The sequence below is a fragment of the Pollicipes pollicipes genome, unplaced genomic scaffold (assembly GCF_011947565.3).
Source record: "Pollicipes pollicipes isolate AB1234 unplaced genomic scaffold, Ppol_2.1 Scaffold_4002;HRSCAF=4701_pilon_pilon_pilon, whole genome shotgun sequence".
NCBI classification, from domain to species: domain Eukaryota; kingdom Metazoa; phylum Arthropoda; class Thecostraca; order Pollicipedomorpha; family Pollicipedidae; genus Pollicipes; species Pollicipes pollicipes.
This window is the reverse complement of record NW_023596420.1, coordinates 37,181,209-37,200,340: the sequence shown is the minus strand read 5'-3', so window position 1 is coordinate 37,200,340 and position 19,132 is coordinate 37,181,209. Positions and strand designations below refer to the sequence as shown.

Genomic DNA, 19,132 nt, shown 5'->3' with positions numbered 1-19,132 from the left:
ATGTGCAGTACACTGTGACGATATGCTCGACGTCCACGCAGGCTTTGTCACGCGAAGACGCCTTTGCCGAAACCTCCCCCCCCCCCCCCTCCTCAGCCGTGACGCGGCATCTGGCGCTGAGAGAGCGGCGTGAGCAGAGCTCTCATCTGCTGCAACCTGTGGCCGGCACGTCCGGATCCCTACACACCGCACTCTCAGCCGAGTCCCGCTCCAGTTCCAGTCCGCCTCCAGTCCCGCCCCAGTCCTGTCCCAGTCCCGTCCCGGACCTGTATCAGTCCCTTCCCAGTCCCTTCCCAGTCCCGTCCCTAGCCCTGTACGAGGTCCGTCCCAGTCCCGTCCCAGTCCCGTCCCAGTCCCGTCCCTAGCTCTGTACGGGACCCGTCCCAGTCCCGCCCCGGACCCGCCTCAGCCCCTTCCCAGTCCCGTCCCAGTCCCTTCCCCAGCCCCGTCCCAGCTCCGTCCCAGTCCCTTCCCCAGCCCGTCCCAGCTCCGTCCCAGTCCCGTCCCAGCTCCGTCCCAGTCCTATCCAAGCCTCGTCCCCAGTTCCATCCCCAGTGCCGTGCCCAGTGCCGTCCGAGCCGCGCGCGCGAGGCGCCGGCCGGCCTCGGCGGCGCCGCCGGCGGGGCCGCGAACCCTCGGCGCCACTCGGGCATTACGGGCTGGTGCCGCCGCCGCCGGCCGCCGACGGCGACGCCTGCAGGCCCGACCAGCCTAAATGGACGTGATTTATCATAGCACCAAACAATGGGGCTATTCCCGCTACTGTTCGCCTGATCCCATAGGCCATAATAAATTCCAGACAATAATTGTCCTGCGTGTCTCTCGCGTGCGGGACAACAGGATAGCTGTCGGGCTTCTCATAAGCACCGCGGCAATGCCCGATTTTTCGCTTAGCTCGTTATTCCCCTCCCTAGTCTCCTCTCCCTTCCTCTCCTCTCCTCTCTCCTCTCTCCTCTCGTCTCACCTCGCCTCCTCTGTGTTCTGTCTTGTCTTCACAAATGTAATGATGATGAAACGAGGCCCTCCGGATTCTTCCTCGTCTGGATCATTATTACGGTGCATGTCCCAGAACCCAAAAACATAGCGAACAGGAAATGGAATTGAAGAGATTGGTATCAGCTGTCATCCTGGCTCATTGTTCATACCTATATTTGCTGTTGGCTGGGCAAGAGTTGCCTGTATGCTCGGTTGCAATCAAAGTAACCTGACGCAGCTGTGGTAACCCTCCCGCCTGCCCCTCCGTCTCAGCCACTGCCTCTGGCATAACTACGAGCCGGGAGCTGCGACGCATCAGTAGCCACGCCTGACTATGAAGCCGCGCACCAGGAGACCGGCTGAGGACTGTGGCCTGGGCTCGTGACTGTTGACCGAGGACTGATGAGCCTGCGATGATCAGCAGTGGCGGCGCCTGCTGGTCGCGGGTCTTCGCTGGACCTTCTCAGAGGGAGCTGTTCGCCTTTGCAGGAGAGCGGCGACACCTTCAACCCCGGCGACCAGCGGCGGCTGCACGTCACCGAGGAGGCCGCCGGCGCCCGTCGCGACCGACAGGGACCTCAGGTTCCATTCGTTCTAGCCGCTCCCCCCCCCTCCCCGCCTGTTCGGAGGACGAGGGCTCCAGCGGTGGCAGCCGGCAGCCGCCCCCCCCCCCACCTGGAGGACGAGGACTCCAGCGGTGGCAGGCAGCGCCGCCCCCCCCCCCCCCCACCTGTTCGGAGGACGAGGACTCCAGCGGTGGCAGCCGGCAGCCGCCCCGCCGCCTGCTCGGAGGACGGGGGCCGCCCGGGCCGGCCAGCCGGCCGCGGGCCCGCTGCGCGCTGATCGGAACGGTTCGTCAGCGAGCGGCGCGCCGTGATTGGTCTCATCTGGATGCCCGCACGATTGCGCGGCTCGGACGTGCAACATCACCGGCCGACCCATCTGGGCCGCGTCTGCAGCGTCCGCTGATAGGCGTGCACGGGCCCATCTGGGTCTCGCGCCGCTGGGCCCGCTGATGCGCATGCAATGACGCATCTGGACCGTGTCCGCAGGGCGACATGTGCGCGGACCCCACTCGGCCATGCAGGGCTCGTCGTGTCTGCAACGTGTGAAATACAAAAACGCTGCAAGCCACTCAAGACCTGACGCTTGTTTCAGTCCCTGGAGCGGCTATCAAGACCGGCGTCTGCATTGTCCCCCCAAAGGTACAGAAACGCGCTGCAAACCACCCCCAGCTCTGCCCTTCCTTTTGTCATCTTGGACGGCTACCACGGCCACCCCGTGTCCGTTAATGCACATACGATACACGGTGACCAGCGAGGCGCGCCGTGCGGTGGCCGACCGGTCTGCCAGTGACGTGCGCCTCTCAGCGCGGGGCTGAAAGCGCCGAAGGACGTGACGGGCTGCACTGGGAAACCTAAGCCGACAGCAGCCCAGCCCTCCGCTCTTTCGGACGTGGTCCAGCGGGGGCACGTGCAGTGGCAGCGGTGAGGCTAATTCGTTTGGGCTACATCTATCAACAATGCCGCCCTTGTAACTGTTGAGGGAGGAGTCTAGATTATGGCACAGATACATGTGAAAACACGGACAAAGCCTAGTCAGTTATTAACGCTCCGACAGGTTGCTGCCCACGCCTCAGTTCAATGCATTAAGCGCCACTATGGCTGCTGGTAGTGAAGTGGACGGCTGGCCCAAAGGCGGGAGGCGGCGAGGAGAACGACTGAGGGCCAGGCCTTTTGATGCGGGCACATGTTCCCTGCCCACACCACATGCAGCCCGGGTACCTCCCACCCTCCTCCGTTTCTATGACTTTCAGACCCCAGCATGGTGTAGGCCGCACTTTTCTCCCTGTCAGTGATGCACTTTTGTCGTAACGCCTCCCTGCCCCTTGAAAACTATCCCTCTGTCATGTACCCTCCCCCCCCCTCACGCCCTCAGCAGGCACTTGCGGAGCTGTTCGTTCCCTTCCACCCCCTGGTCCCCTCCGCCAGCCTCTCCTGCGCCCGTCCCGCCGGCCTCTGTCCCGCCTCCCGGCCGCCTCCTTGTGCAGCCTCTGCCCGTGCCGCGGTCGGCCAGCTCACATATTGCACCGGCGCAGGAATGCGGCGATCGTCTGCAGGGGCGCCGGCGGTCGGCGGCCGGCCGCACCGCCCGGGGCCGCCCCGCCACGTGCAGTACGGCGCACGGCACGCCGGCGCCGCAGGAATGACAGCGGCACCGGACGTGCACGGGCCGGCCGCCTCACCCTCGGGACGGGGCCAGGGGGAGGGGCTCCGCTGGCTGAGAGTGCCTCCGGTCGGCGAGTTCTATGAATGGGAAGGTCGGGTTCTTTATGGTTGAGGTTCGCTTATGCGCTAGTGACGTCACGCAGGAATTCATCGGGAAAACCATTCATCGCGGCCGCCGATAGCGCCGCTAGTAGGCCGCCGGCTGCGTGCAGCTGTGTCGTGATGAGCTCGCTCCGCTCTCTTGATGGGAGAGCACGGCACCACACCTCAAATTACGGAGGAGCATGACCGTCCCCAGAAATCCTAGCGGACATGTTATTTTCCCGTTTGAGAAATCCGTCCTTACCATAACCATTCAAAAAGCGAGCGAAGAAGGAGTTGTATTTCTCCTGATCCGGCGGAGTCACGCCCACTGACCGGCGAAAGAGCACGCAGCCGGCGGTGGCGCGTCCTGCGCCCCGCCAGGGAGCCTATGACCTCAGCGAGGAGCTGGACCGGCCTTGCAGTCGGTTGCCACCGGCGTCTGCCTACCTTGATGTGCGTCATCTTGTGGTAGTAGAGGTTGCTGGAGGCGGTGAAGCGTTTGCCGCAGACACCGCACTGGTGCGGCTTCTCGCCGCTGTGGATGCGTCGGTGGGTGTTGAGGCTGGAGCTGGTGCTGAAGCCTTTGCCGCACACGTCACACACGTGTGGCTTTTCCCCTGTGGAGAGGCGCGCGCAGGATGTTAGGCCCCACCTGTTCTAAATACTCCTGCGAAGACATGCAACGTTAAAATTGGGCACAATCTCGACCTCACCAGCTTCCAAATGGCAACATCTGAGGGCAAAAACTTTGTTGAAAGGCTGACCACTCCGTTCAACGCAAACTCGCTATGAGGCGATAACAGCACTTGGCCTCTCCGGGAGCACCAGCACGGGAGAGAAGCCGACATTTACGGGGGGCAGTCGCGTGTTTGTTAGGCCGTCTCCTGCGAGAAACGCTCGCACTCCATCCTGTCGCCTGGGCCCTGCCCGTCCAGCGCGCCGGCAGTGGCCGCCGCCGTGGCCTCACCTGTGTGCGTGCGCATGTGGCGTTTGAGCAACGACGGTCGGTCGAACGTCTTGCCGCACACCTGGCACGGCAGCATGGTGCGCTCGCGCGGCCGGCGCGGCGCCGCGCCCGGCCGCGCCGCCTCCGGCTCGCCCAGCGACAGCGTCGACGCCGTCGACGTTGGCGACGAGGCGGCGCGCCGCTCGTCGGGCGGCGGGCGGCGGCCGGGGTTGGCGGCGGCCGCGCGCTGGCGCGACAGCAGCGACAGTGACAAGTCCAGCGGGCTGTCTGGGGACGGGGGCCGGCAGGTCAGGGCCGGCCAGGGGCCTCCGCGCTGTGGGGCGGATCTGCTTCAGCACGTTCGCAGCTGCGGTGTATCCTGTTAAGGGTCGTTCTGAGCATGCGCGAGTTCCTTGAGGCAGTTCTTGTAGAGGATGGATTTGCCTGCTCTGCTTCGCAAAATTCAAGCATCCTTCAGCAGCGCCCGGTAAAAACTAACGCTGGAACTGATCTACCAGCTCTGTGGATAATTCCTTTACGAGTGCATCCGTTTATCGTCGAACAGAGAACAGCTATACTGAAGACCAGTACCACAAAATTGCTACCGCTGATTATCAGCAGCATGCGTGCATATATTGCACAACTAGCTTCGTGAGTGCTTACAACTTAAGTTCAGATCGAATTACTGGCTGCTCGAAAAAAGTTGCCGACGCGCGTTTTCCCCGCGTGCCTTACACACCAGAAGGGATGAGCGAAACACGTGAAGATTGAGGCGTCCGAATGTAATCCTCTTGACCCTACTTAAGTCACACAATAACAGTCGCTTCCGATGCTTACCGAAGCTGTTTCCGGCATAATCAGCACAACTTATCAATCACGCCAGTTCCCGTATGCTGATGCAGAGAGCTTTGCATGTTTGCGCCACAATGTAAGCCGAAAAGCAGCCGGCGCAGCCCCCATCTATAACCTTACACCTTGACATTTGCCACCGATGCGGGCCCGCGAACGGCGGAATCTTAATAAGCTGAATCGTTTGGTGCCGACTTCCTGCGCGCGCGGCAGCTCTGGGCGGCGTTGAGTGCTTGTTATGCACATTCCTGGCGGCGGCGACCGGCTATTAGGGCCGGTATCGTCCGGCGCCGCTGACCCGACCCTGACCCGGCCCGGCCCGCATCCAGCGCCGCTGCGGCAGCGCCGCCGACGCCGCCGCCGCGCCACCGCTGCCGCTTTTTACCCGTGATTAATCTACCTTTTTACTCATTGTTAATTAATTCTGTGCCGACTTTGAAGCGGCTGCGCGGCTGAGCTCGTTTTTGCGCCGGCCCGGCCGGGCGCCGTCCAGCAAGCGGTGGCCTAAACACACGGCGGTGAGGGGGCGAGCGTTCACCCTCGCCGCCGACCGATGCCCCCCCCCCCTCCCACCTCCCCGCGGGTGGCGGCGGTACCGCACGCGGGGTCGCACCGGGCGACTATGCTCCGTGCTGATAGCACGGTCCGGCGGGGCGCCGCGTGCCCGATGTTACCCCTCACCGGCGACCGTACAATGGTGGCAGCCAGCCGGCGCTCGCTGGTGACCGGGGCAGTGCCGACTCCGGCGGCACCGTCCGCCGACCGCACCGGGGCGTCAGCGAGCGCTCCGCCACCGCCGCCGGCGGCGGCGGCGGTGGGCGGCGCGGCTGCAGTGCAGTATCGGCCGCCGCCTCGCCGGCCGTGGGTTTATGGTGCCGCGTCGCTATCGGCCGCCGATCGGCGCATTAAAGCCGCGCCATCGATAACTCGCGGCGACGCGGTCGGCTCTAACTCGACCGCGCGACAGCGGTTTATGGACGCCGGCGCGCCGCGATCGGGAGCGGCGCGCCGCGGGTGCCGCGTGACACCGCCGCCGGCGCCGGCCGCTGCACCAGCTGCACGGCCACATCATGGCCTGTGACCGCGCCGCGCGCGGGCAGGCGGTCGGCACTGGCCGCTGTGGGTATTGGTGTCACAAGTCGGCTGAAAATCCGGACGCGAGTGGCGGGTTTGAGGACGACGCTGCATTCATTCGGCGCATTTTAGCGGGAAGTTGTAGTCCGAATAAGATCTCAATACAATGGGGCAGCTATCATTTACCAGACATCCAGTAGCATTAGCTCTATTCTTGAGTTCCTGTTATCTCGTCATCCAGATGCCTCATGCATTTTATGGCTATTCGAAGCTGTCACCTGACAGTTCGAGCGATAAGACCTGTCAACTAACGGAGATTCCCGGAACGCTGCCCACAATACTGAATGAGCATTGTTCAGAGCTCCTGATGGCCTGCAAAGGCGGGAAGTCTAGTCAGCGCGCTTTTGTCGACCATTCTGCCCTCTCCCTCGGGGCCCCCTGAACTGCAGGTCATTTTACCACCCGGGCAGAAGGTCACCTCTGGTGACCTGGCCAGTCTGAGAAGGCACGCCGACAGCCAGGGAAGTGTTATAACTCGACAACGGCCTCGGCGGCCAGAGGCCCTCTCAAGACGGCGCACATGGTCTCCTTGTACAGCAAGTGTCGCAGGTGGACAAACAGCCTACAGCCGGCACCAGCGGTGAGCTTACCTTCGAGGATGGCGTACATGGTCTTCTTGTAGAGCGAGTGTCGCAGGTAGGCGACGGCAGGCAGCACGAACTCCTCCTGCGGCCGCTCCGGCAGGTAGAACACCACGATCTCCGAGTGAGCTGCGATGGGCCGGATCACCTCGTAAATCGGTTCCCCTGGCGGCAGCGCGGTCCCCGGTCAGCGCTGGGGCACCACGGTGGCGGCTAGGTCGCGGGTTAGCACTGAGGCTCCCGCAGCGGCGGCGGCGGCTAGGACGCGGGTTAGCACTGAGGCTTTCGCAGCGGTGGCGGCTAGGGCCCCGGTCAGCACTGATACCCCGGCAGCGGCGGCGGTTAGAGCCCCGGTCAACACTGAGGCTCCCGCAGCAGCGGCGGCTAGGGCCCCGGTCAGCACTGAGGCTCCCGCAGCGGCGGCGACTAGGGCCCCGGTCAGCACTGCGGCCCCCGCAGCGGTGGCAGCTAGGGCCCCGGTCAGCACTGAGGCTCGGGCAGTGGCGGCGGCTAGAGCCCCGGTCAGCACTGAGGTTCTCCGGGTCGGGCCGACGTCTGTGAGACAGGCATGGTCCACCCGGATGATAGAACGGAGAGCCATGGTTAACAAACTCAACATTCAGCACTAAGGTGGGGGGGGGGCCGGGGGCCCTGTCCCCCCCCCGTAGTGCTGAATGTTAAGTTTTTTAACCATGAATGACTCCCGACAGAGAGGCTGAAATTGGTGTGAGCGAGCTCACCGAGCTTCGGACCCCTCCCATAAAGCATACTGGCCGCACCCCTGACGAAGACCGTGGGCGCGAGGAGCCTCCTGCCTGCCAGTGGCATGTGCAATTGGGACTTAGTTTTTCCAAATCAGTTGATGCGGGGAGGAAGCGTTTGCTCTTAAACCCCAATTTATCCACGGATTTAAACAACTCCTCTTTTGAAGATGGAGAGGACAGAAAAGTTTGAGGGGGAGGCGGTAGATACCTCCAACTGAATGCGAAACTACCGCCTCGGATAGACATAGGCATGCAAGGTGATGATACCGTCGACAGCAGTCATGTTGGTATCACCCTCCCTTGCCCTGATGAGAACGCCTCACAGACCAAGGTAGCTCAGGTGCGGAGCAGGGGAGTCGTGACGGGACCGTGTGCGTGTGAAATGGACCGGTCGCAGCCGTCCGAGGCCGCGCCGGAACTGCGAACTGCGGCTGCAGATGCGCTCTGGCCGCTGGAAGCTTCCCTGACGACGGGATCGTATGGGATGCCACACACACACACAACTCCTCCCCCCCCCCCCCCCCACCCGCCAGATGTCGACAGCGTAACGCGGCCTCGCTGAGTTCCTGGCAAATGTAGGCCAGTCGCAGACATGTGGGCTCAACCACAAGTGTTTCTGAACAGGTGGACGTGAACACAGGAGAGTGGCTGGTTCGGCTGGCAAGCAGTCACTCATTCACGCAAGGATTTAACCCAACTGAGCTTACAGACAGAGGCCTTAAATGCTCTCAGAACGCAGAACAGTGATATTTTGCCGCCGAATGTTTGTAGCGCAACGTAATGGTGCACCGAGCAGGGCTGAGGTTGTCATTAACATAGATAAGACAGCAGTATTAGCCTTATTCCTCGGAGAAAAACCAGGAGAATGGAGATATAGTTGGGTCGATATTTCGGCAACGTGCCTTTATCGAAACAATAGCGGAACCTCTGTCATTGTTTCGATTATGGCGTGTTGCCGAGAGATCAACCCAACTGTATCTCCATTCGCCTGGTTTTTCTCCGAGGAATAAGGTTAATACTGCTGTCTTATCTATGAGTTTTTAGTTTAGTTTAGACATTAGTTTGAATCCATAGCGTCGTGCGCAGAAAATGGAATTCAAAGTGTCCAGGACTTCGTTGAGATTTCAAGCGTGACCACTTCGGTAGCTATTCATCGAAGTGCGCAGACAAACACATTACTTACACGACGTTTTTTTCCTTTGGACACCATAACCCACGATGATTGCGTCTGTCCTATGCGTTGCTTGAAACAAACGCATGTTTCAGCCGAATCGTACGCAGCCGCATGCACGGCCGTCAGCGCGGCATGCTGTCTTACCTGCCGCTTATGTGCGTCGTCACGGCTAATCTGTGTGTGCGTGAGTGCGTGCTTGTTTTACTGTCTCTAATATACCCAGCTGAGTGCAGCTTAGCGCGTTGCATGTGTTGACAAGGCCGATGCATAAGACACCCACACCTTTCCTTTTTTGTATCTTGTTTTTGACCAGATCAGGTTTTCGACCGAGTGGGTGGAAGAGGTACAAGACGATACAGACACCCACAGAGTACTTCCATCGCCTGGTGCCTCCTCTTTCCATTCTCCAATGCTCTCGGACTCCAGTCACCCCTGTGACGTCACCGACGCCTCTTCGTCGGAGGTGCGGACCGCGCCTGATGACCTCGGCGGCACCGGTAACTGGACGAGCCGACCTTGCTGGTGCAGCCTGCACGGCGCAGGCCGCCGGCAGCGGCGACAACATCGCCACCGGCCACCGCAGGCATCCGCGGCGGAAGAATCGAGGCACCGCGCAGCCCGAGGCGCGCTGGCGGCGGCTGCTGGCCGCGTCCTCCGTGGAGGCGACGGCGCTCTCGCGTGAGCTGGGCCGCACGTGCCCTCGAGCGCGTGCACTGCGCACTGTGTCCACCGCGCACGCACAGACGCCGGTGTGCGATAGCCATCGGCGGCATTGTGCCCGCGATTTTTGCGCGGCTTCCGAACGCGATGGCGGACGACGGTCGCTTTCAATAGGCTGATCGTCTATCTGTGAGCGCGACCACGTCGGATGACAATACCCGGCGCACTGCACGGTCGGGACGGCCGGCTGCAGGCTGCGGCGGCGGGCCGACGCCCGCGCCGCCGCTCGGACAAAAGGCCTGCATCCACACAATATTATCTGCAGATCGGATGGGCCGGCGACAAAGGCTGGCCGCTGGACCGACGCCGGCGCCGGGCGCGCGCCCGCCGTTCGACCGCGCTGATAGCCGATTGAGAGTGACACTTTTTGTGAGTCGCAGGAAGGAATTTCCAGGAGCCTTGGTGGAGAAACCGCGCTGACGTCGGAGCCAGAGCTAATCTCGGTATCTGAGGCTTGGTCCAGTAGTCAGGTGGTTAACCGGAGTCACTCAGAAGCCATAATGCAATATGTCCTACTTGACAGTGAAGGGCGACTCTCTTGAGAGGACGCGATAAGTCGACGAGCGCCAGACAATGGGTGACAGAATTAACCAGCAACTGACGAGGAATGCTGCCCACTCGACTGCGGAAATAACGCGATATGACCCCCCCCCCCCCTCATTCACAACATGTCCGAAAGACGCGAACCTTCGCCCTCTGCAGCCCAGCGTCAGTCGTCCAGACCACCCCTCCTGATCACACGTTCGCAGCGTCAGTCGGCCGGCGCCACGCCCAGCTCCTGTCGCTGTCCGCTAGGGACGCAGGAATGCCCCAGACGTGCGTCCACCCAACCCCGTCTTAAAATCGATTTTTCATGCATCATCACAACGTTAGCGCGAAGCTTTCGCAGAAAGCCGATGGGTGTGATCCTCCACCCCGTCTCTGCCTCTATTGTCCCCACGTCTGAGTCCTGCGCGAAGCGCGTCCGGCGGCGTACCTCTGAACTTGCTGCCGACCAGGTTGACGTCGGGCGTGCAGACGCTGGTGTGTCTGATGAAGCGCACCCAGTTGCAGTGACGCACGCGGTGGCCCTGCAGCTCGGCTATCTCGTCGTAGCAGCCGAACCGGTGCCGGATCTGGAACGCGAGCGCGCGCGCGTTAGGTGCCGCGTGGATCCGGTCGGGAAGGGGAGCGGAGGGCAGTTCTGAGAACGACAGACGGCAGGCCTGGTTGCGTCCGGCCGAAAAGGTGGGCACAACGCATCTCGGAGGGTGTCTGACGTCAGCTCTGTTTGAGATGACGTCAGATGACGTCAGACGAGCTGACGTGATGCGACGTTTGATACACAGAGATCCCCGACACGGCACTTGACAACATATGTCTGAGTATACCACTTGGGTTAGAGCATGAGTGAGCAGCGGCCAGGCATACTCGGGGTTTGCTGGGCCACTCTACCCAAAGATGTCAACAAAACAGACACTACAGATATCAGGCTACCAATTCTGGTTCTGTTCATCAGCTCTGAACTTCGAGGGCCACATCTGCTGAGCACGGGCGGTGGGCTGGGGGTGAGCGGAGGATCCCAGTCCCTCGATACATCTCATATTTCCCTGAACTTCGTGTGGCCTTAGCCCCGCCAGTGCCGCGTGGAACAAAATGAAGTGAAGATCGCGCTGGTGCTCTCCCAGGTCTCTTCAGATGGCCTGCGTTAATACAACACGGCTCAGCGGCGAGACCGTCGGTTTTGTGACGAAAGCGCGTGATAAGAAATGAGCGTATCCAAACACGCACAGCGTGGAGGCGGATGTAATAGTGATGCGTCCGCTGCGACTGGGTTTCAGAAACGCATTAGAAAGTACCAGATATCGAGACCAAATAGATCATTTGAGATGAAAGCGGTTTTGAATTATCTTGTTGACCTTCGACGAAATGAAACAATTGCTGTTGTGTGGAGCCACGCAGACCTCACACGGTTCTCTATCAGCCTGAAGCGTGAGGCGGTCCGTGTAGAAATCGAAACGCTGTTTGAAAGCAGCTGACGGATGCGCGGCTTTTCCTGCTTCGAAAGCACTGTAGCCCGTATCCTGCATGTGCCATAGAAGCCGGTTGCATGCAACATGTAGCCTTCGCTGTCCTTGCACCGTGGATGGGGGGGGGGGGGGAGGGGACAGTCGCGGCTCGAACAGTCTACCCAGTGCGCCAGAAGCGTTCTTCAGACGCGTCGCTTAGTTCGGACTGTCAATGTTGAAAGTCAGGTAAAGTCGTCGATAAAATGCAGGCCCGCTTGGACCAGCGTCCCCAGTGTGGCGAGTCGGACCGGTGGTCCTGGCGGCCAGGTGAGCCGGTGGCAGTAGTGCCGGTCACTGGGCCTCCTCCGCTACCGGCCAGCCGGCCCCGCCCCATCCCCACTCCATCCCCGCTCCGTCCGCCGGGCACTCCCGCCGACCAGCACCGAGGCCCTCACAGGGCGACTCGCTCGGCGAACACAGCCGAGCCCGGCACAGGGATCCCCAACCGGCGAACACAGCCGAGCCCGGCACAGGGGACCCCGGCCGACGAACACAGCCGAGCCCGGCACGGGGGATCCTGACCGACGAACACAGCCGAGCCCGGCACAGGGGATCCCCGACCGACGAACACAGCCGAGCCCGGCACAGGGGATCCCCGGCCGGCGAACACAGCCGAGCCCGGCACAGGGGATCCCCGGCCGACGAGCATAGCCGAGCCCGGCACAGGGGATCCCCAACCGGCCAACACAGCCGAGCCCGGCACAGGGGATCCCCGGCCGACGAGCATAGCCGAGCCCGGCACAGGGGATCCCCAACCGGCCAACACAGCCGAGCCCGGCACAGGGGATCCCCTGCCAGCCGCGCACAGCCGCGCGGCCAGAGAGACAGGGAGAGAGGCTGCTCACGGGACCGGCTGGGGCTGGTGCAAAAGTGCTGATCAGAACCGATCGAGATCAGTTAACTGGGCTGCGAGCCGCTCCACGTAATAGGATCAGCTGAGGATGGCTCGGAGCTTCGAGGCTACCAGGCTGATGGATAAACGGTGAGAACGCGGCAGTGGCACGGCTTGTGGAACCTGCAGCATCAGTAGCGCTGATGCGAACTAGCCGTCTGCTGCTGGAATGCCGGCAGGTCCCTGCTCATTATGCCCCGGCACTGCTGGTCAGCGGGTCAGGCAGCATCAGCGCAGTCCGCCGCAGTAAACCGGCCGCCGCGCCCGGCCGGCTCCTCCGCGCGGCGATGGCGGCAATAAGGCTCGGATTACGGCGAAGAGCCCTCTTCAGGGGCGCTCCGCGCGGTCACGGCTCGGTGGCCGGCGGCGGGCGGACTGTCCCCTACGCCCCGCGCCTCCGCCCGTCTCCATCCGCCGCCGCCGGCTGCCGGCCGACGGCGGCGGCGGGAGTCGAACACTAGCGACGCCCGGGCGCCCGGCTGGTGACACGCGGCGGTGGCGGCCGCGGCGCCGCCGGCAGATCGGCCGCGGCATGCAACAGCTCCCGACGTGATTTAATCCGGTGACGTGGCCGTTTCGAGCCATAAGGCTCGCCGGCCGCCGGTAATAATGCACAGATGCTATCGGGTGCGGGCCGTTTGAACCGGCGGTCGCCGCCGCGGCTCCCGCTCAATAAAGCAGCAGAAAAAGCCGACAGCGCCGAGCGGCCGCCGACGCCAGCCCCTTTATTGTAACAGCGCGCCATAATAGATTCTCAGTGTCGATTATCGTAAAAAGCGGCTACCAGCGCGGACGCGGCCGGGCGCGGCCGGCGCCCGCGGGGTAGGCTGCGCCGCAGGGCCCGCGGCAGCCCGTGGGAAGCGATCGGCTCGTTATGCGGGCGCAACACCGGCGCGCTGACGTCACCCGACAAGGTCCTCCCGCGTCGGCGGCCGTCTGCAGGCTGCCGATCTAAAGGCGGCGGTGCGGCTCGCCCGTCTCGCTGGGGAGCGCGCGCGGGTTCGGTCCGGCCCGGCAGCGGATGGTAATTGGACGGTACAGGCGTTTAAAGGCCTCGCCGCTTCACAAATGAATCAGGTCGGTTCAAAGCGGGCCGACGGAACCCGAGCGCCGGCTACCGTGGGAACAAAGGAGGCAACATAAGCATGCAGCGCGTGGAGGGGTGGGCTGTGCAGCTACCGCCGTCGTTTGGCACGGTCACCTCGCAACGTGGTGACACCAGCACACCATAACACGGACAGCGCCTGGAGCACGTTTGGTGAGCGTGCGCAGCACGAGCGATATTGCATGGATTGCTCATCCGCGCCAAATATAATCTATTTTGCGACTGTGTTTGAACGGCATAAATAACAAGCAGGCATTCCCTTAAAAAGCGTGCAACTTAGAGGCTGGCTCATCTTAGGAACGCAGATAGGATTTTCTTAAGGTAGGTGGGGGGGGGGGGAATTAAGCACGACTATCTTTTCTTTCCGTCGGAATTCATCTATGGTGTTAACAGAAAAGTGCGGAGCTTAGGCCGGGGGGGGGGGAAGCTCCGCTTCCTTAAGCTGTATTCTTGGCTCATTAAAGAAAGTTGAGTCATGAGCTGTTCTGTAATGGGGGCAAAAAGTATAGACAGATGGGCCTCAGCGGCTGGAAGTTTCTGTCAACGCTCACAGATGGACATCAGAATGGCTTCAGATTCTCTGCGCGCCTAACTGAATGGGAATATAAATAGGAAATACTCATACGTTAGCCACACGCATGCAAACCATGTCTTCTTCGGACAAGCTTGCGTGATTTAGATTAACGCCAGAATGGAAGCATGACACAAATAGTCAGGTAGGCCAAGCACGTAGTCCAAAACTGTTAAAGACATCCCGTGAATCTGGCCCTCAATGGCTGCGCGTCGTCGTGGCCACGGACAAGACCGTCCTGCAACCATCGGAAACCACATGGCAAATAACGGCAAAATTCATTCAATGCTGGTAGCTGAAATTGGTCACAGACCTGGTGTTGGCGTGCCAACCAATTGAAGAGACCAATACATAGCATCCACGCTGTCATCACGATGGTCACCAACGACTTCAGCTTCTTGCGCGCGCCGCCTTACAGGAAGGCTGGTGAAGGACCGAAGCCGACGCACGTCAACTGACGATTGACGGCGGGCCGCTTGTGTAAAGTAACGCAGTCCATCGCGTGACAAGATCTTCTCTCTTTGTGCGCAGTTAACGGCAATAATTGAACCTTCACGTACCAGGCGATATTGGTAAACATTCAAAGCGTGCAAATCATATGAAGCAGCTTTTGAGTTTTTGTGTCTTTTCAGAAAATGGCGGTAACCGCACATTGGCGGTGCTGGCGCGGGTGCTGTCTCCTGTACATAGAGTGCAGTGCCACTGCAACTCTGACGGACTTGGCTAAGACGGTGACGGGCTTATGGTGCAATTTAGATACAGCATGACCAGAAGTTTACTAACCGCGCCCGCTGTTCCCAATACAGCAACTACTGATTACGGTCTACTTTCTTTCTAGGTGTTACGGTCATTCGAAAACCGTGAGGCTCTTGCAGACAAGTACAAACATAGAGTTTACATTACCCAAATGACGACAAGGTTTTGGGTTTAAGTGTTCTCCCCTTAGATACGGTTTTATTACACACCCGTTGCGAGTGTGCGCTCGCATGTACACGTGTGTATACGGCTACCGAAGCAACAATTGATGGTGGCAGGCACCGACTGCGGGTTTAACAAGTTCATTTCGTTTGTTTACTCACATTCACGCCTACCAGCGTGAAAAATGAACAGAGAAAACGGAACGAACAAACTAACGGGTATTACACTTGCCTAACTTATTACTACGGGGCAATTAGAAAACCACGCAGTGTTTGAGGGAGGCGACCAATTACCGCGTTCATGCTCTCCAGATCACGGCTCGGTGAAGCAGATCTGTAGACTTGGCCTAGATATTTCACCAGGGACAGCTGGATACGAGAGCAAGCTAATGATCACAACAGTAGTCAAGGTTCACACTCTTCAGAGGGTTTCACCGCAGCAAACAGCATTGGCTAGTTTTGTTCTCCACTGGCGCAGCAGCGCAGTTACCTGACATATTGACGGAAGATGATGGGGAGGTGACGTGTTTACAGAGCGCCCCTCTGTGCCGCCGCTGTGGCAGCCTCCTCCGCCGGGTGAGGTGGCCGGTGGACAGTGGTTACAAGAAGCGGCCCTCTGTGCCGGGCGCTGTGACGGCTCCTCCGCCGGGAGGTGCCTGGTGACGTGTTTACACAGAGCGGACCCTCTGTGCCGCCGCTGTGACGGGCCTCCGTCGGGAGAAGGTGCCGGTGACGTGTTTACAGAGCGCCGGCCGGCCGGTGGGTGGAGTCCAGCTGTGAGCGGGGCGTCCGGCCTCCGGCTGATCGATCCTCGCCGGCCGCCGCCGTGAAATCGTCTCTCTATTAGCGGTGTGTTGTTTTGTTGGGGGCCGGCCGGCGGCGTCCCCGCCCGGCCGGCCGCTGCAGCGCCGGCGCCGCCCTGCGCCGGTCCGCGCCCAGCGCAAGGTCGGCCCGGGTCCGGCCGGCGCGTCACCGCCCGCACGCGCGCCCCGCCCGCCTCGGCACGCGGACGGCGGGCGACGCGCACCCGGGCCACCCCGCGGTGAACCACGGAGTCAAGTGTCGCCCGGAGCTTGCCTTGCCCGACTGAAGGATGGGAGTCCGGGCCGGCCGTGTGGTCGTCATAGAGTCTCATTTTGACGCGATGTGGCCCATTTGCCGTCACTGTCAAACCGGTCTGGTAAGTCCTCTTGCGCACACGCGCACCCACCGGCCGACACCGATGCGGTAAGCCCGGCGCCGGGTACGCAGAACGAATGTGCGCAACAGCGCCCTTCTCATTCAGTCGCAAAACGCAAGACAGATTCACCCGCACTGCGCTGCCACCAGCTGTTTCTGGCTTGCGATGTCCACTCCGACATGACACACTACTGGTAGCCTTGTCCCCCCCCCCCTATTTGACAGACATTTCCGGACTGTCCATATCTCTCTGGCTGTGGTTACGGCCGATCATCCGTGGTCGGAGCAAGAGGCCGCGGTTGCGGCGACTGGTCCGGCGACGTACCCCTCCCCCTCCCTCCGACCGTTGCGGCGCCGTGGTCTGCGTCATAAGCCGCGTGGATGCCCCACCGTCCGTCAGCCTGTTTCCCTGTTTACCAGGGCGCCGGGCGCTGGACCTGACCAGGCCAGTTTTTCGCGCCGGTACTGGTGTGGGCATCAAACACTGCGGAGGCACGGCTCGGGTGGATGACGCGTTTGGTGCAGCGCGTGCTGAGACGTCACGCTGACGCGCCCCGTTCAGAGGCCCGAGCTCCGGTGTGTCCCGCTCAGAGGCCCGAGCTCCGGTGTGTTCCGTTCAGAGGCCCGAGTTTCGGCGTGTCCCGCTCAGAGGCCCGAGCTTCGATGTTTCCCGTTCAGAGGCCCGAGTTTCGGTATGTCCCGCTCAGAGGCCCGATCTCCGGTGTGTCCCGCTCAGATGCCCGAGTTTCGGTGTGTCCCGCTCAGAGGCCCGAGTTTCGGTATGTCCTGCTCAGGGGCCCGAGCTCCGGTATGTCGGGGCCCGAGCTTCGGTGTGTCCTTCTCAGAGGCCCTAGCTCCGGTATGTCCCGCTTAGAAGCCCCAGCTTCGGTGTGTTCCGTATGAAATCATGTCGCCATTTCTGGTAAACCAGCACAAAGGGGCTAATTCTATGAAACGGCCAAAACGCTACCCACTGGCATATTACGGACATAAGTAGAACTTCACATCTCACTGTAACTGGTAAAAAAAACGCTTTCAACATGAAAAACTTGGAATTTTCCCAGTCTGTCACGTCAAAATATTTTGTAACCTTATACTGCCAGCTGGATGATAGTGAAATGGACCAAGAGCGGCGGCAAATGCGGAACACCGGCTAACAGGCATGCACGCTTTGGCCACGCTGCGCCTTCGATCTGAACTGTGCAACAGAAACATGACCGCACCGCTGTCTGCAGCTGGTGATATTATCGCCGATGTTTGCTCATAAAGCCGGTGCACTCACGCCTGCACTAACCACCTGAAGTCGGCAAAAATACTAACTCAGACTAACTGCAGCACGCCTGTGAACAACAGGACCGCTGTGTGTCAGGATGAGCCTCGCCGGCTGCGGCAGGAGCCGAGCCTGCGCCGCAGCGGGGCCGTCGGTTCCTCCCGGCTGACCTCCGATGGTGGCGGCCGGTCCAGCCCCGATGCCGCCCTCTCGCTGACACCGCGGCCTGTTTTCAATCAGCGGAGGGCGCGGGTGCCGTGTGTGTGAGGCGGGGGGGGGGGGGGGGCAGCACCGGCCGCCGGTGGCACGCGAAGGACGCGCGGCCGCCTGTCACTGGCATTGTTAGCACGCGACCGCCGAGCCGGAGCGTGGCGGACCGCTCACTGGACCGCTCACAGGACCGGACCGGACTGAACCGGACTGGACCGCTCACTGGACCGGACCGGACCGGACCGGACCGGACTGGACCGCTCACTCGACCGGATTGGACCAGACCGGACCGTTCACAGGACCGAGCCGGACCGCCCACTGGACGGAACTGGGCCAGACCAGACCGTTCACTGGACCGGAACGGACCGCTCACCGGTGTGTGGCCCGGTCTCGTTTCAGGACCGCAGATCAGACAGGTGGTGACGGCGCTCTCCCGTTAAAGAACAACGCTCAGATGCAGCCGCGATACGTCAGTGCACCTGGTGGGCAAGATTACCTATACTGCACGGTAGCTAGCGGCCACGAGATTGTCAGTCAATATCTGCGTTTTATGTTTGACGTCGTGCCCAGAACCAGCACGCAGTCAAGGTCATGTTTCCGTTTAGGGCGCGTTTAACGCAAAGAAACGGCGCGGTTTGCGGCATCGGAGCAGGAAAACGAGCCCGTGACTTGCACATTTAAACAACTAAACCAACATGAACTTCAGCCCGTGGGATTTCCCATTGACGTAAGTGCAAGGCGTAAGTCACGTTAGTCTACCGATGTTTGTGCACGCGTTGCAAACGCAAGTGCAATGCACGCACACGAAAGGCGAAGGATGTGTTGTGTCCTGACTCCCAAGCTCTCATTGCATCAAACTGAGCTCCTGACGCGATGACGTCTTAAAACAAACGCTCCGCTCCTCCCCCGCCTTTCCGCACTGTCAGACAACTTTGGTGGTTCACTTTACCGCGACAAGCTTAGTCTGTCCGCCCAAAGGTTCACGACCTATGTCCGATAGCCTCGGAACGAGCCCACTGAATGCTGTCTGCCTGTGTGCCCGAGTTCCCGCTCATGAATCAGGTAGTTACAAGATGGATTTGGTTAGCGGCACTTGTGCTGTAGCAGCGTCCAGCGCCTGGCTTAGGTTGAACAGAAGACTGGCTACTTCGGATGAGAGCCGGGCTGCCATTTCAGAAAACGAGTGTGGGGGCGGCTTGGGCAGCAATTTTGGACTGATTGACACCACTTTTGTCATTCCCGGAAGTCAGTGCAATGACTTTCTGCATCTCCATAGGGCTTGATACCCACCAATGCCGCTTATTTTTAACATGGCGCTTGTAAGTGTTGTGCACAATGAAACAACAATCGGCTCAAAGTCACAGTTTGCCCTAGTTGTTTTAAATTGTTTGTTCTCTGTCTACGAGGGAAGAATTATAGTTCAGGTAAAAAAGCAATATTCTGGAGCTACACTGTATCCAGAAAAATACGGGGTATTTTCGTTCA

The 19,132-nt window shown here is 60.7% G+C and overlaps 1 protein-coding gene across 1 annotated transcript in view; it reads right to left on the bottom strand.

The window, feature by feature from the left end:
* The window catches only part of LOC119094446 (uncharacterized), a 32,591-nt gene that overhangs the window by 7,064 nt on the left and 6,395 nt on the right, over positions 1 to 19,132 (bottom strand). Inside the window, exons 2-5 of the mRNA XM_037217504.1 lie at positions 10,432 to 10,570; positions 6,807 to 6,962; positions 4,255 to 4,521; positions 3,735 to 3,904 (exon numbers count right to left, since the gene is read on the bottom strand). Coding sequence (XP_037073399.1) covers positions 3,735 to 3,904; positions 4,255 to 4,521; positions 6,807 to 6,962; positions 10,432 to 10,570 — 732 coding nt within the window. The remainder of the gene's footprint in view (positions 1 to 3,734; positions 3,905 to 4,254; positions 4,522 to 6,806; positions 6,963 to 10,431; positions 10,571 to 19,132) is intronic.